The sequence below is a fragment of the Papilio machaon genome, chromosome 4 (genome assembly GCF_912999745.1).
Source record: "Papilio machaon chromosome 4, ilPapMach1.1, whole genome shotgun sequence".
NCBI classification, from domain to species: domain Eukaryota; kingdom Metazoa; phylum Arthropoda; class Insecta; order Lepidoptera; family Papilionidae; genus Papilio; species Papilio machaon.
This window is the reverse complement of record NC_059989.1, coordinates 4,554,938-4,569,251: the sequence shown is the minus strand read 5'-3', so window position 1 is coordinate 4,569,251 and position 14,314 is coordinate 4,554,938. Positions and strand designations below refer to the sequence as shown.

General features: G+C 36.5%; 1 protein-coding gene across 1 annotated transcript in view; it reads right to left on the bottom strand.

Annotated features, from left to right (window-relative positions):
• Nucleotides 1–77: 77 nt before the first annotated feature.
• LOC106710646 (guanylate cyclase 32E) overlaps nucleotides 78–14,314 on the bottom strand; it is a 39,303-nt gene continuing 25,066 nt past the window's right edge. The window contains exons 11-28 of the mRNA XM_045686926.1: nucleotides 13,823–13,940; nucleotides 12,720–12,810; nucleotides 8,974–9,150; nucleotides 8,479–8,741; nucleotides 5,815–5,919; nucleotides 5,511–5,582; nucleotides 5,089–5,260; nucleotides 4,608–4,818; nucleotides 3,934–4,068; nucleotides 3,352–3,464; nucleotides 3,043–3,194; nucleotides 2,806–2,904; nucleotides 2,583–2,727; nucleotides 2,241–2,339; nucleotides 2,046–2,152; nucleotides 1,417–1,628; nucleotides 1,126–1,234; nucleotides 78–983 (exon numbers count right to left, since the gene is read on the bottom strand). Of these exons, the coding sequence (XP_045542882.1) occupies nucleotides 711–983; nucleotides 1,126–1,234; nucleotides 1,417–1,628; nucleotides 2,046–2,152; nucleotides 2,241–2,339; nucleotides 2,583–2,727; nucleotides 2,806–2,904; nucleotides 3,043–3,194; nucleotides 3,352–3,464; nucleotides 3,934–4,068; nucleotides 4,608–4,818; nucleotides 5,089–5,260; nucleotides 5,511–5,582; nucleotides 5,815–5,919; nucleotides 8,479–8,741; nucleotides 8,974–9,150; nucleotides 12,720–12,810; nucleotides 13,823–13,940 (2,653 nt within the window). The 3' untranslated portion in view covers nucleotides 78–710. The remainder of the gene's footprint in view (nucleotides 984–1,125; nucleotides 1,235–1,416; nucleotides 1,629–2,045; nucleotides 2,153–2,240; nucleotides 2,340–2,582; nucleotides 2,728–2,805; nucleotides 2,905–3,042; nucleotides 3,195–3,351; nucleotides 3,465–3,933; nucleotides 4,069–4,607; nucleotides 4,819–5,088; nucleotides 5,261–5,510; nucleotides 5,583–5,814; nucleotides 5,920–8,478; nucleotides 8,742–8,973; nucleotides 9,151–12,719; nucleotides 12,811–13,822; nucleotides 13,941–14,314) is intronic.

Below are 14,314 nucleotides of genomic sequence, written 5' to 3'. Positions count from 1 at the left end.
TCTGGTCACGTCACGAGCGTCTCACTCGTAATACCCGTGCACAATAACATGATACCCTCGAGAAATGATAACTTGCCGATGTACATTGATTGAGATCTCATGTTATTGTGTACTGGTAGTTAATAGAAAGTTTTCCTTCATATCAGAGTCGAGCTCGTTACATATACAAACTATTTTATTTTAATTATATATGAGCAGTGGAGTGACATAAGACATTTACATAATTCAGTACACATTACGATAACATAGTGTGTAGAAAGAAGTACAGAATTTTGCATATCTCGTTTGAAAAGTAAATATAGTAAGAGCTCGGCAATCTTAACAACTATATAATTCTCTAATGACAATGAAAACATATCAAATAGTCATGGTTAAATTAACTAACACGGCGATCACCGCCAGTTACATCCCAGTTGTAACAGAGCGGGACATCTACGAAATGACATCGCGACGAGTCTACTGGAGGCTATTGACTAGGGATACTGATAAATTATAATATATAATCTCCACGAACGTATTTCTTGATATGGTTCTGCTGCGGGAAAACCGTTATATTTGTAGTAAGTATATAATTTGATTTCGTTCTCTGAATTTAGTTATCCATACTTAAAAACCCGAAACTCGATTTAGAATTTTGTCAAATAATCATACCAACAATATTTAAAGAAGATTTAGAAGAAAGACGCTCGTGGAGGCATCTATTGACACATTCATGCATCAGCTAGCAGTGGAATGGCGGCGGCGTCGCTGTCGTAAGTACAGCCGTTGACGACGAAGCGGATGTCGCAGGCGGTGTCTGCGGGCGCGGAGAGATGCTCGCCGAGCTTGTCGAGCGGCGCGTCGAGCTTGTTGTCGAGCGGCGCGGCCGGACTGCTCTCCACGTGCTCGATGATGGGACAGGACACACTCGTGTACTCCTGCCGCAAGCTCGGCGCCTCCAGCAGGTCGCTGCGCTGTGACGCCGGACGACCCTCACCCACCACCTACATTTATAAAGAAACTTTTACAAGGCGAACGACCAAAAATTGTCAATTGAGTGTAACAGTTATTTGACAAAGTAAGTGGTCAATTAGGTACTGATATGGTCACTTTGGGGATAAGAACAAAGATGAAAATTATTAGAACCTCCATGAGATACTCGTCGCTCCTATGATGGAGCACGCTGTCCGTATGAGATTCTAAATGGTTGCCGGACGCAAACCGCAACTTCTTTGGAGATTCTAAGCTGCAACATCTGAAACAAAGTATATGACCGTTATTATCAATTACTATTTATAAGTTCCTACCATAGAAGGTTCTCTTTCAATCTTCTTACTATACTATACTATACTTCTTCTTAGTATAAGCTACAAAAATGTATCTTGAAATTGTATCGTAAATAAGTTAAGAATTTATTTGTGAGTAACCAAGTGTTACCTATGCAGTCCGCCGAGCTGGTTCTTCCAGTTTCGTGTCTTGAGCGAGCTGCGCTGTCCGCGGCGGTCGGCGGGCGGCACGTCCCCGGCTGCGTGCGCGGCGTGCGCTGCGTGTGCCACGTGTGCGGCGTGTGCGGCGTGCGCACGCAGCGAGCGGCGCCGCGCACGCTCAGCCGCCGCGCCCGCCTCCTCGCCCCGCAACCAGTACGTCATCTGATACATGCGTACAAATCATACAGTCTTTGATACGTCATGCAACAATTCTTGAGACGCAATGTTTTATTTCAATCGAAAATGAAATTTTAATTTAAATTGTATTTTATTTTAATGCAACAAAGTCTTAATAGTGATAGATCCCGCAACAACAATATTTGTTGGGTACACGAATGGGCCGGATCGACCGGTGCAATACCACGACCACACAGAAGACAGGCGTGAAGTGGAAGCAATTCCGCATTTCGTCTGATTATAGTGTGCTTGTCGGAGGCCCAATTTTAGTCCCTCCCTTCCAACCGTTTTTATTATATGGTAAGGATGGGAAGAGGTAGAGGATTTGACGGAGGAGTACTTACGGTGCGGTACTTAAAATTTTGTATTCTTGAAGCTGTTGTTATCAACGAGTATTATTACCTGGTCCCGTTTGCCTTTCATGGAGACGATGCCGCGCTCCTCCAGGATGTAGCCGCCCAGCTTGTCCAGCAGCGTCTTGCACGCCGCACTGCAGTGGATCTTCAGCGCTGGGATAGAAATGAAACATTCATTTTAAAAAATGTCTACCTTTCTACCTTTTTGTAACCTTCGACTCGACCAAATAATTGAACTCACGTGCTCCGGTGGACTCAAATCGACTGGCCGTGTTTACTGTATCACCGAACAGACAGTATCGGGGCATCTTTAAACCCACCACCCCGGCGCACACAGGACCTGAAATAATTTAAAACATACTGTTATGGTATACACGAGTATAAGATTTACGATAACACCCGTGCACGTGCACCAACGGTCACTGCAGTTTCGTATAGATCCCGAAAAGAAATTGACCGATAATTCGGTTTTGGTGTGAGTGCCCGACATTACAACACATATGTATGTGTGAGCGCGCAAGCGTGTGTGTGCTTGCGCTCGTGCATTGTGTGTGTGTGTGAGTGTGCGTGTATGTGTGTGTACCGGAGTGCATGCCGACACGCAGAAGCAGGCGCTGTTCGGGGCGATGGCGGACGCGGAAGGCGCGCGTGGCCGCCAGCAGCGCCAGCGCCATCGACGCCACCTCGCCCGCGTGTGCGATACCGTTGCGCAGAGGAAGACCAGACACCTACATTATGTTAAATACATTTTACACTAGTGCGATTAGTTATATGCATAAATATGTTTAAATAAAAAAAATACGTACCACCATGTACGCATCCCCTATTGTTTCCACTTTATAGACGTCGAAGTTTTCTAATATCGAGTCAAAACACGTGTAGAGATCATTTAGGAAATCCACCACCTGGAAATATGTGTTTAAAAAGAAATAATATAAAAAAAATAGATTTATAACATCAAATTCGAATCGGATTACTTATAATTTCTAGAAATGAAATTCACATCTTTAAACTTGGTGCTGTATAAGGATTTGTCTAATGACCTGCAGCGGCGTGCTCTCCGCAGACATGGCGGTGAAGCCGACAATATCACTGAAGTATATTGTGACAGAGTCGTAGCTCTCTGGCATGACGCGGCGGCCGCGCTTCAGCTGCTCCGCCACCGGCGCCGGCAGCATCTCCTCCAGCAACGCCTCTATACATATACCATAACTCAATACATGTTTTCAATGTACAACTGACGGACCAATTATTACCAATATTCGATCTTTTTTGTTTTAGCTGCGGATTAAAATAATTTTTAAATCGATATCAAGGATCGAATATTGATTTTAACAATTACTCATTCTCACCGGTTTTCTTTTTCTCCTCCTGCAGCTGGTCCGTGCGCTCGTCCACGAGTGCCTCCAAGTTGTTCGCATATTTCTCCATCATTGCAATCATATTATCAAATATATTTGGTTTCCTAAAATATTTACAAATGAAATAAAATAATTAAGGTAATTAAATTAGTCAATCATCATTTTCAAAACGCAAATAAATAAAGTAACAATATTTAGCATCACAATTTTGACTGGTACCTAATTAAATAAAAAGGTCAATACAAACAGGAATTACGGTACCAGATTTTTACGCTCTAGTTCCTGCTTTTAGTAAGGTCGGGATCGGGAACTCCTATATATTAAAAATAACGATTGTATTTCAACAACAATAATTTAATGTTCTTCCGAGTCATATGTTATGTCAGGATCGAATTTAAGAATTTAATAACATTTTTGTAACTTTTCAAAGTGTTTCAATCAAGTTAGACCCTTTTTTCCCTAACACGACTATGTGACGCAACTGCTATTACCTAAACAATTTTCATTTTCCATTGAAATCGCTTCTTAGTATTTCCTGAAATAATACTTTATAACATTAGAAGTGATACGTACATGCCTTTCCTGAGCGGACGTAAGCGGGCGCGGATGGCTTTAAAGTCTGGCCGCAGCGAGGGCTCCTCCGCCCAGCACTCAGTGCAGCACTCGCGCACGCAGTCAAATCTACCCGACAATGCATCCAGTGGAGGTCTGCACACAAATGTACACAAAACACTTGAAGCTAGCCATTTTACTGATCACAAAAGACCTTTTTGGTATATTGGTTCTTGTGGGTATTCTATCAAAACATTCCGTGGACTCAAAATGTAGTCGGGCTATTTTAGATGTGAAAAATGAAAATATAGGTATTAATATTTTCTACATACTACATCCGTGAATTGGGATTTTATGTGCTTGGTTATTATACTAGTCATAATATGTGACTGTCATTTATGGCCACTTTTAATGACGGAAATATTATCTCGACCTCTTCTTGGAATGTTTTTAGGAAATTAATAAATTCGTTTACACATTTACGTTATTGAAAAACTTATTTTTAAGATTGAGTAAGTACATATATAATTTTATTTATATTGACATGCAAAAATTCTCTTCAAAGTCGTAAGTTTTTCACCGGTTTAGGTGCTCCACTTGTTCATCAATTACTATAGCTGGCTTTACCATATAAAAGTAAAGGTGTACGATTGTGACAGAGTTGTATGTATGTATCCGTATAGACACATACCTACCTGAATGGCGGCGACTCCTGCGCGGCGAGGCGGCGGAGCAGTGTGGGCGCGGGCGGCGCGTCACTGCCGAAGGGGCCGCGGCGCGCGTGCAGTTCATACAGCAGTAGACCGAAAGCGTACGCGTCCGCCTGCGGGGAGCCTCGCGCGCCTCCCACACCCCCGCGCCCCCACCCCGCAGCACGGAGCAGCTCCGGTGACAAATACAGCAGACCTACACGTCTTCTACTATGTTATGGGTTCTTGGTATTATAGTAATAATTGCCCCGAGCCCTTAAAAACCTGGTTAAACCCGAATTGTTGAACATATTCAGTTTGAACAGCAGCAATTGTATACGTTAAAAATACACTCAGGCAACAATTGATCAGACATGCGCAAGACTTCTTTTAAGTTATGGAACCCTAGTACTTTTTTCCAACAAGCCAATGATTACTGCCATTGTTATTTTGAACTTTGCTGGTTCATTTATTTTTTGTTAAGTACCTTCAATATGTGCTCGAAGTGCACCAGGTTCGGAGGGCGGCAGTTCCCCACTCCTAAATTCTCGGAGTCCGAAGTCCGCCAGCTTGACAACCCAGCGCGCGTCGACAAGGCAGTTCGAGGGTCGCAGAGCGCCGTGGTATTGCAGTGGAGATTCGTGGATAAATATCATGCCCTTTAAATATCAGATTATATTCAAACAAGCTATATTCCTCAAAGAAGTTGATAGAAATTAACAGTTAATTGGTTCATGTACTGGCTACGACTTTACAAATAGTTGAAGTTAAAAGTTATCAAAAACATTATTTAAATACAATAAAGAAAACGTGATCACTTAAACATATAAAAACTTTTATCCATAAAATTGTCATATTCATTAGAAACTGTAAGTTGTGGTTTAAGTTAGTTAAGTTGTTGGTAGTTACCCTGATTATATCTCCGACCAGCGACGCGATAAACATGTTGTCCAACTTGATGTCCTCATTTTCTAAGATATCCTTGAAGATGTAAAGTAACATGAGACAATAAGAACACCATTTAATTAAATGCGGAAAATAATAAATTTTTGTTTACCGTCAAACGTTAAACATAATAGAAACGTTGTTTGATTTTTAAAACGATAAGAACTTTTTAAAAAATTAACAATTAATAATTGTCGAAATAAAAGTAATGAAAAATTAAAAAAAAATTAAATTCTATCGAGAGATTTTTTAACTATGATAAGCTTACTTTCAAACTTCCCCTGGTGCAATATTCAGAGAGAGAGCAAATGTTCGGCGGCTCGATACAGGCGCCGACAAAACCGTTCAGATTGTCGTGCTGCAAGTCCCGCATCTATCAAACAAATATTATGTTATTCTTTGATGATAACCTCCTAGCAGGACTCTTATAACATTTCAAGTTTATTGCGATACTAGACCTTAATCATTTTGGAGGGACAATGTCCCTCTACCTAAATTGGTACGGGATACTTTTTCAAACAAACTAAATTTTGAAAACTATGCTTTGTATCGAAAATGTTGACATCGCCATTCCAATAATTTCTCTATCATTAAAAGCTTACACCATGACAAACGAAACAGTCTAGTAAAAAAAAAAATTTAACCTGTTAATGTAATTTATAATTTTACACCTAACTCTCGTGTAACAAACAATACATAAACAACTGAAAATAAGCGAATCATCCTTTATTATTACATAGAGGTATACAATCTTCGATCAATCACGCATATTTTTTGAGAACATTCATCAAAGTCTATAAAAGCCCTTGTCAGTTAATAATAAAGAGGGAATAATGTTAGAAAATACACATCGTAAAATCCTAAATTTGCTGTGGATCGTAGAGCATTTACTGTTAAAAAAATATAATTATCATTTTCCAATAATTTGCAATTACTAAATTCAAACTCATATTAAAGAATAATTTATGACGTCATGAAAGTGTAAGTTTTATTATACCAACGTAGGTACTATTGTAAAACTGAAAAGAGGTTTGAACTGGAGTTTGATTTGAACAAACAAGTACTAAGTTACTTGCAGCTGAGCAAATCAACTTTATTTACAGTGCTCTTTAAAAGTTCGCGATCCAGGGATCTCGTCTAACCTTTAGTTAGACTATTTGAGGATAATCTGATAAAGCTACTATTATTTTCCACGTGCATTTAAAAAATAAATTTTTCAAAAGTAGCTTAATATTATGCGTTCTCCTTCCTCTTTTAAAAAAAGGTATTGCAAACGTCTTCATATCAGTAAGGTTACCCTTACTCATATGAAGACGCATCTAATTTTTTTTCTTATATAAGTACTTAACTCAGTGTGATATTTATTATTTAATAAAATTGCTAAACAATCAAAGTCATAAATAAATAACACGGTAAACTTAAGTAAATACTATGGACAAAATTTGTTTAAGTAATTATGTGTAAATAGAGTGGAAATGTTCACATAAACGTCGAAGTACTTTTTGCTTTCAATTTGTGTTATCAAGTGGAATAAACATTTGTCTTCTATTAAGAGAGATATTTTAGGCTGAGAAAGTGAATTGCGGTCTAAATTGAGAAGTTATTTTATTTATCTAACGGGGCTTTGTTGGAAAATACGACAGAAATTATTTGGACGCTAGTATTTGGAGCTAAATGAAGTTATAAAAAAGGTTGTTTCTTTAATTAAAAATGAAGTAACTATTGAAAAAAAAAACCGTACGCGTAAATTACACTTACTAAGAAATAGTCATCTTTCTTGCTATTTACTAGTTTGTATTATTCAACGGCATTATAATTTGACAAACTGAAATTCTATTGCAATAAATACGATACCAATGGTTATAGTTTAAATTACATAACTCATCAAAATATTTTGTATCGAATTATATTAGTTCTCGTTAATTTGTCGCAGCGTGTCAGCAATGGCACGCTGAGAATTGTAATCCTATTACCATGAATCCATTATACGACCCTTCGATAGCTTTACTATGTCATTTAATGAAAACATAATGTAGATACGATCACCAATAAAAGCATTAATGCATGTAAACGGATGATATATAATTTGATCTGCAGAAGAAGAGAGAAGATCAGCTGTTCTCGTCCCGTAGATATTTAAAATTACCTATAGAATGTAAATCTGTATAGTTGGAGACTTCTGGGCGTATCTAGTTACATTTTTGTAACTGAAAACTGAGAGAACATTTAATCTTTCATGCAATGTGAATGATATGAACCATCTTATTAGGATAAAGCCAACTATAAACCCTAATACTCGTATATTCATATGAATATAAACAGAGCTCTGTGGTAAATTTCAATCACACAGACAATTATTCAAAGTGAAATAAATGAAAGTGATTTATAATACGTCGGCACATTCCCGGGTATTCGGGAGGAAAATTTGTTTGTTTTGCGGCATGCGGGAGCCTGATAAGGTATTTGATTTTGCTAAGAGGCTTAGGTACGCGTTTCCCTTACATAATGCACGCACAGTTCATATTTCAGCTTAAGTAAACGTTCCCTATCGTCCGCGTAATAGGATTTACACATCAATCATTCCTCTTTATTCTTAAAACGTAACAGAAAAGGGGATATTTCCATAAAGCTTACTGTATGCACAGTCATTATAGACTAATAGCGGTTGCTGAGTAACATAATAATTCATATAAGTATTTTTCCGAACATTAAAGATCATAAAATGAACAGGATTACTAGAAGACATTTAAGAAAATTCAGACATGTATTGAATACGAAAAATAACATAGCTGAAAGAAATGACACGAATCAACTCACGTGAGATTAGCGCACAAGGTTTTATAAACCTTTATGTTTTGGCTTAATTTTTTCGGCCTGTTGCCAACCCTATTAAATAAATGTTATTACAAATCCTAGCGCACTAAGTACTCACAATTTTAAGTTCTTTCTTGATTTCCCTGTTAATATCGATGTGTTGCCTGCGCACGCGCTTGACGGCGAGCAAGCGGCCGCGATAGAAGGCGACCTCGGTGAAGATGGCGGAGTAGCGGAAGTCCAGGTCGGGGTTGGAGCTGAGCGAAACCTGACTGGAGCGCGCGCCGCCCGTGCTACCTCCGCCACCGCCACCGCCTCCGCCCTTTTCGCAGTTTCCGATCATGTTGTTGGACGAATTGTTGTTCACGGCAGCATTGCTATCTTGCTGGAAAACATCAGTTCTGAACAACTTTATAGGTAAATCCGATATTTGAACACAGATGGTGGTTGGAAAACTATGTGTAAGGTGTTCAGTAGATTAGCATAAGTAAAACACAGTTCTGTAGAACAAATAAATGCATGTAAATAGCAATATTCGACAAACACTTTGGATGCATTACCAGAACCTATATCTAACTCATGCAAACAACATAGAGAAGTTCCGTTTACCTACTCAGTTTGTTGTTTGTTTGTTCGTCATCGGGCAGATGGAGGTCGCGAAAGTCGATCTTCCAGAGTAGGGAGTCCAGCTCCTGTTCGTATCGCCAGCCGCGGTACAGTGCCAGCGCGGCCAACGCCAGCAATGCTAGAGTACCACCCGACGCCCCTAGTGCCCACGCGCCCACGTGACCTAGATAATAATATTTTAAAAGTATACCAATAAAAATAAACCAGCGGACTTAATTGCTTCATGAAGAGATCTGCTATAAATTGACTTTTTGCCGAAAATTGCTTTTATTCAGTGCAACTTTGACTAAATCCTATGTGGGTTATTCTGGGTTAGTTCAAGAAAAGTGGGACCATCAGAAAAAAATATTTATCACTAAATATATGAAAGTATAATTAAAAAATCACAAATATAAAAGAAAGATAAAGCTTTGGCTTAATAGAAAGGGTCATTATCTCACTTATTATGTCATATATTTATTACTTGAAACAGCATAAAACATAAATTGCAGTCTTAAACTTTCCTAATCGCTTGCTGTCATAAATGCGAGCCCCAAATGAATAGATTCAATCGAAGGCTTAAACTCGGACTTGAGTAAGAGTTTGTAACTCAAACAGAACTTGATTAACTATGCCTGATCTATTAAGAGCCGTCAAGTTTCCAAAGTGTAACAGTCATAAATAACTGCAGTGATTAGAATAAATTCGACCGTAGTTTGACGAACAGTTGGCATAAATATGCAAAGTTGAGAGTTTGATTTTGTTAAATCACGTTAATTAACTTACGCTCGTAATACGTCGTTAAACAAGACCTGAAACTTTTATGAGGTAAAAATATGATTTAATTGTCTGGGTTATATCCAAACGTAAACAAATTATTTAGAACAGTTATAATAAATTATATTTTTTTTTATTTTGCTAAGATATGTCTAAATGTTATTCTATAGTAAGTTTTAAGCATATTAAACCATAACCTTAACAAAATTATTAACTGTATATTTCATACATTCAATAAAAATATTTACGAGCGGGACGAGTGAGAGCTTACGATGACTAGATTGAGCCGTTCCACCAAATTAATTGAATAACCTTATTATCTATGAGACAGCAGTCGTCGGTCCGTGGAAATAAAGCCGCCAGATAAGACAAATAAATTACAACCACGGGAATGTCTAAAGAGACGGTCATACAATTAGAAGAACACAGATAACATAAATGTACCCGTTTCAATGTCTTTTGATTTCTTTTTTCTATATTTCATTATACGAAAAAAAGCATTTTTTGTTGATTTACGTTCTGTTGTATGGTTAAATACTTTTAATTTTTAATTCCTGATGTTCCTATTAAAACAAACTCGTATCATATTTTGTCCATACTTGATTGAATCCGTGAAAATTGTCATTTGTGTCTCTTATATCTGCTGAATAACCTTTGACACGTTATATCACCATAAAAACAGTTTTTCACAAAAGATGGAAGAATACTGCTGATGCAGATGATAAAGGATATCCATATATGAAAGTGTTTATCATATCTTTTACCTAACATCTATCAGTAAAGTTACGTTTGTTTGCATAGATACATACAAAGACATATATAGACTAATAGAATAAGCAAGAATAAAAAATATATGGACAAAAGTATATAAAATGGCCTTTGTATTTCAAAAGAAATGTTTCATTTCAATTTAAGCTCGGTTTCTTATCACATATCAGTGGTGAGCATGATACAAAGAAGGTTTGCGGACAGTTGAAGCATCAAATAGACGGAGGGTTACAAAGCATTCGGTGCCCGTAATCCCTCCTTTTCAAACTGAGTACGTATAATATAAGAAAATTCGTATTGTCCGTATTTTCAAATGAAACGTATATATACACGTATTTTCAAATGAAACGTATACATTTATGGAATTTTAAGATTTTAAAACTCATTTTAAAATAAAAGTAATTGACCAACGAAATAATGTTAATATCAATAAAAAGTAAAGTTTGAAAGAAACTTCATGAAGCTTGACAATCTATTTATTGATACAATTAAATAATTATGAATAAATTGAAATTGTTTGAAAAGCCTGAATAAACGAATTTTAACTAATTTAAGAGTACTAGTAATTGATTCTGATAAGAAAAGATACGATAGTCGAGATTTGGTATAAGAAATGTTATTCCGTAAATTCTTGATGTAGAAAGTGAGTTTTGAGCGGTGAACACGAACGCCTAAGTTTTCTTGCAAAGAAATTGAAATAAATCAGGTCTAAGTCAATCTGAAACATTGATACAATTTGTTTTGGTATTTCCGAAAGGAATCTGACGGATTGTTTATAGGTTATGAGCTATATAGTTTATAGGTTATAAAAATGAGTGACAATAAAAATCAATTTATGTAAATATCGATAATATGAAAAATCAAGATAATATAATTTAGACTACAAGAGATAATTGTACTAAAATCTATTATCGACTGCCAAACATTAAAAAACATGTAGTTAAAGGTACCTGTCACGTGGCTAAAATATAAAAATTAATTATAAAACTCCATCCGAAATTATTAATTATTATCAGCGAGTAGTGTTTTTGATTGCAAAATTTAGCCACATGTCAAAGAAAATAACAACAACTTAGAACTAAATACGACAGCTCGTGGCCCACTTTTCGCACTAAAATTATAATGTTCGTAATTAAAAAAACTTTGACCACAACACTAAGTGGTGTAGCTAAAACGTAATTCATGTTGCAATAAATTTTGTCGCAATAGTCAACTAAAAAAACAACATAACAAAATATAATTATTAGGATAGAAAATGTCATAAAATATTTACTAAGGAAATTCAATTTCGTTTTGCTTGTTTCTTGATTTTTTTTTCTCATTTTTAGTAGCAAATTGATTTGCCTCATAAATAGTAAAATATTTTGTTTTTCTATCACAAATTGGCTATATTTAATAGCATTATTAAAATTTTAAGTATGTAATCATCCACAACGAATCATCGTTGTGGATATCAACGGACATCAAAAATTATAAACCTGTGTTGCCTTTTTTATAGAGTCGTAAATTCTGCCATCAAACGACACGCTCACCTTTTCAAGATTATACAATTTGTCAGATTATGTAACGTTAAAATATATAAAGTAATAGATTTTTTTACTGCCGGCATAACATGCCACGCTAACGGATTTACGCCATTACGTATAAAAATACCAAAGCTTAACCAACTTTACAACGTTTGAGTTAAATTAATAAACCATAGAAAGTTATCTTTTAGAAGCATTCCTAAATATTTATATCTCCTATCGTTTCCTGAATTTATTCTTCTTTTCAAAATACTGCTGAAATATAAACAGTAAGGATTGTAAGAAATCCTCTAAGGAACAAAGTGTAAAGAAATGTCCCTTTTAAGAAAATATATCTCAATACAAAGAGACAACAGTGAGCTTGTTTTACGATTAGCAGTAAAGAGAAAGCTAAGTGTAGTCTGAAACGATATCCATGTGTGGTGTGGTGTAGGGCGCCGCGGGAGTCGCGTGCGATGCCCTCATGACGCCCACAGGACCCGCCCCACTCGGCCTTGCGGTTAATGTCGACCCCTTCTGTACACTATTAGTTTTTTACCACAACAGCGAACAAAATCACCGACCTTAAGTAATGGACCGCACATGTAAGCTATTAAGGCTAAAGCGAAAACGCCACTTACGATCGCTGTGGGTATTTTGCGCGTATCCTTGATGTGTATTAACATAACAATGTTATACTTACTAACGCACTTTTCTCCCTTAAACCCGCACGGCGGCTCGGAGAGAGGCAGCCGCCCGCCTGGCCATTTCATTTCTCGCATGAATCTCAATTCCTGAACACAATTATATTGATTGTAAATGTTGACACGAAAATGTAAAAAAAGTGTTTATTGAAATGAAATCGTCTCTTCGTGTTATAAACATAGTAAAAAATGGAAAACAACTGAGGAACTGTGTTTATCTACTCTTGATAGATTCTTAAATAATGTATCTATATTTTTGTTTTGTTTTCAAATATCGCAATCGGTTAGTGGTTATGTTTCAATTTTGAGAATATACCACAATTTTAATGTAATTTTTTGTCTAAATTGAACCCTTTTTATAGAATGATTACGAGAGAAACCATTTTCTTTATTTGAAATTCTCAGAATTTTCTAGAAAGGAATGTGACTTTCTTTAAAACTTTTCTTCTTATTTTATTATAAAACTAATATTAGATTCCGGTTCGTTTCGGACACGATATTGGAATATCTAAAGAAAAAATCGCTATAATATTTTAAATATAACAAGCCATTTGTTTCCAAACTGACTTTGTATTACAATTTATACAAACATATTTTTTCATCTTCGAATGTAAATACGATGTCTTACAAAATAAATTATAATTAATGTAACGCGTTGACTTCTATATTTCGTATCGTAAATAGTAAATGTTATCGTTATTTACAAATAACGAGTCAATTTTCTTGGCAGTTAGTTGACAGCAGCTAGGCCGAAGTAGTTCAAGTAAAATATTTTAGTTATTTAAATTCATGCCAGATTGGACATCGCGCCACTGGAGCAGGATTGTGTTTGAGTTATTTATAAATTAACAAATATTTGTAACATCTACGCCTTGATCTGTTAAGAGGATAAACTCATATAACGGCGGCTTCGTAAATATTGATACGAGTTGAGTTGATGCAACTGTGTTTTGATTTTCATTGTCTTTGTTCTCAAATTCGCACTCACATACCGAAATGCGGTGTCGAAATCTGATAATAAATAAAACAAAAGCATACCTATGTATATGAGGCAAACCTAAGATGACTTATTAATAATATTAATAATTAATTTTATAATCACCGGTGCGTTCTTGTGCATGACTGCAATCGGGTAGAGTCCTGGCGGTCTGTCGGGGTCCATTGATAGCAATGTGTAGTTACCTTCCGCGTCACCGTTCTCATCCATATGCACCCAATATCTAAATAAATTACAAAGGCAAATGAAGAATTATGAAGCACAATCCATAATTTTAAGCAAAGAAAGAATATAATATGTATCTTCTTCCTATGCGTCCCGTCCTCCGCCAAATCGACGTCCCCTTTCATACTTTCCTGATGAGAAACTGGGGACTAAAGAATCAAAATTAGGACTCCTGCACTCATTAGACAAAACGCTGAATCACTTCGACTTCGCGCCTGTCTTCTGTGTGGTCGTGGTATTGCACCAGTCGCGCTGCCGCAATCGTGCAATAGATTTCATTGTTGCGGACTCTTCTCTAACATTGGTAAATGCGACATGATTATGAAATGTATATATGTATATTGAGGTAATAGTAGAACGGTATAAAGGATT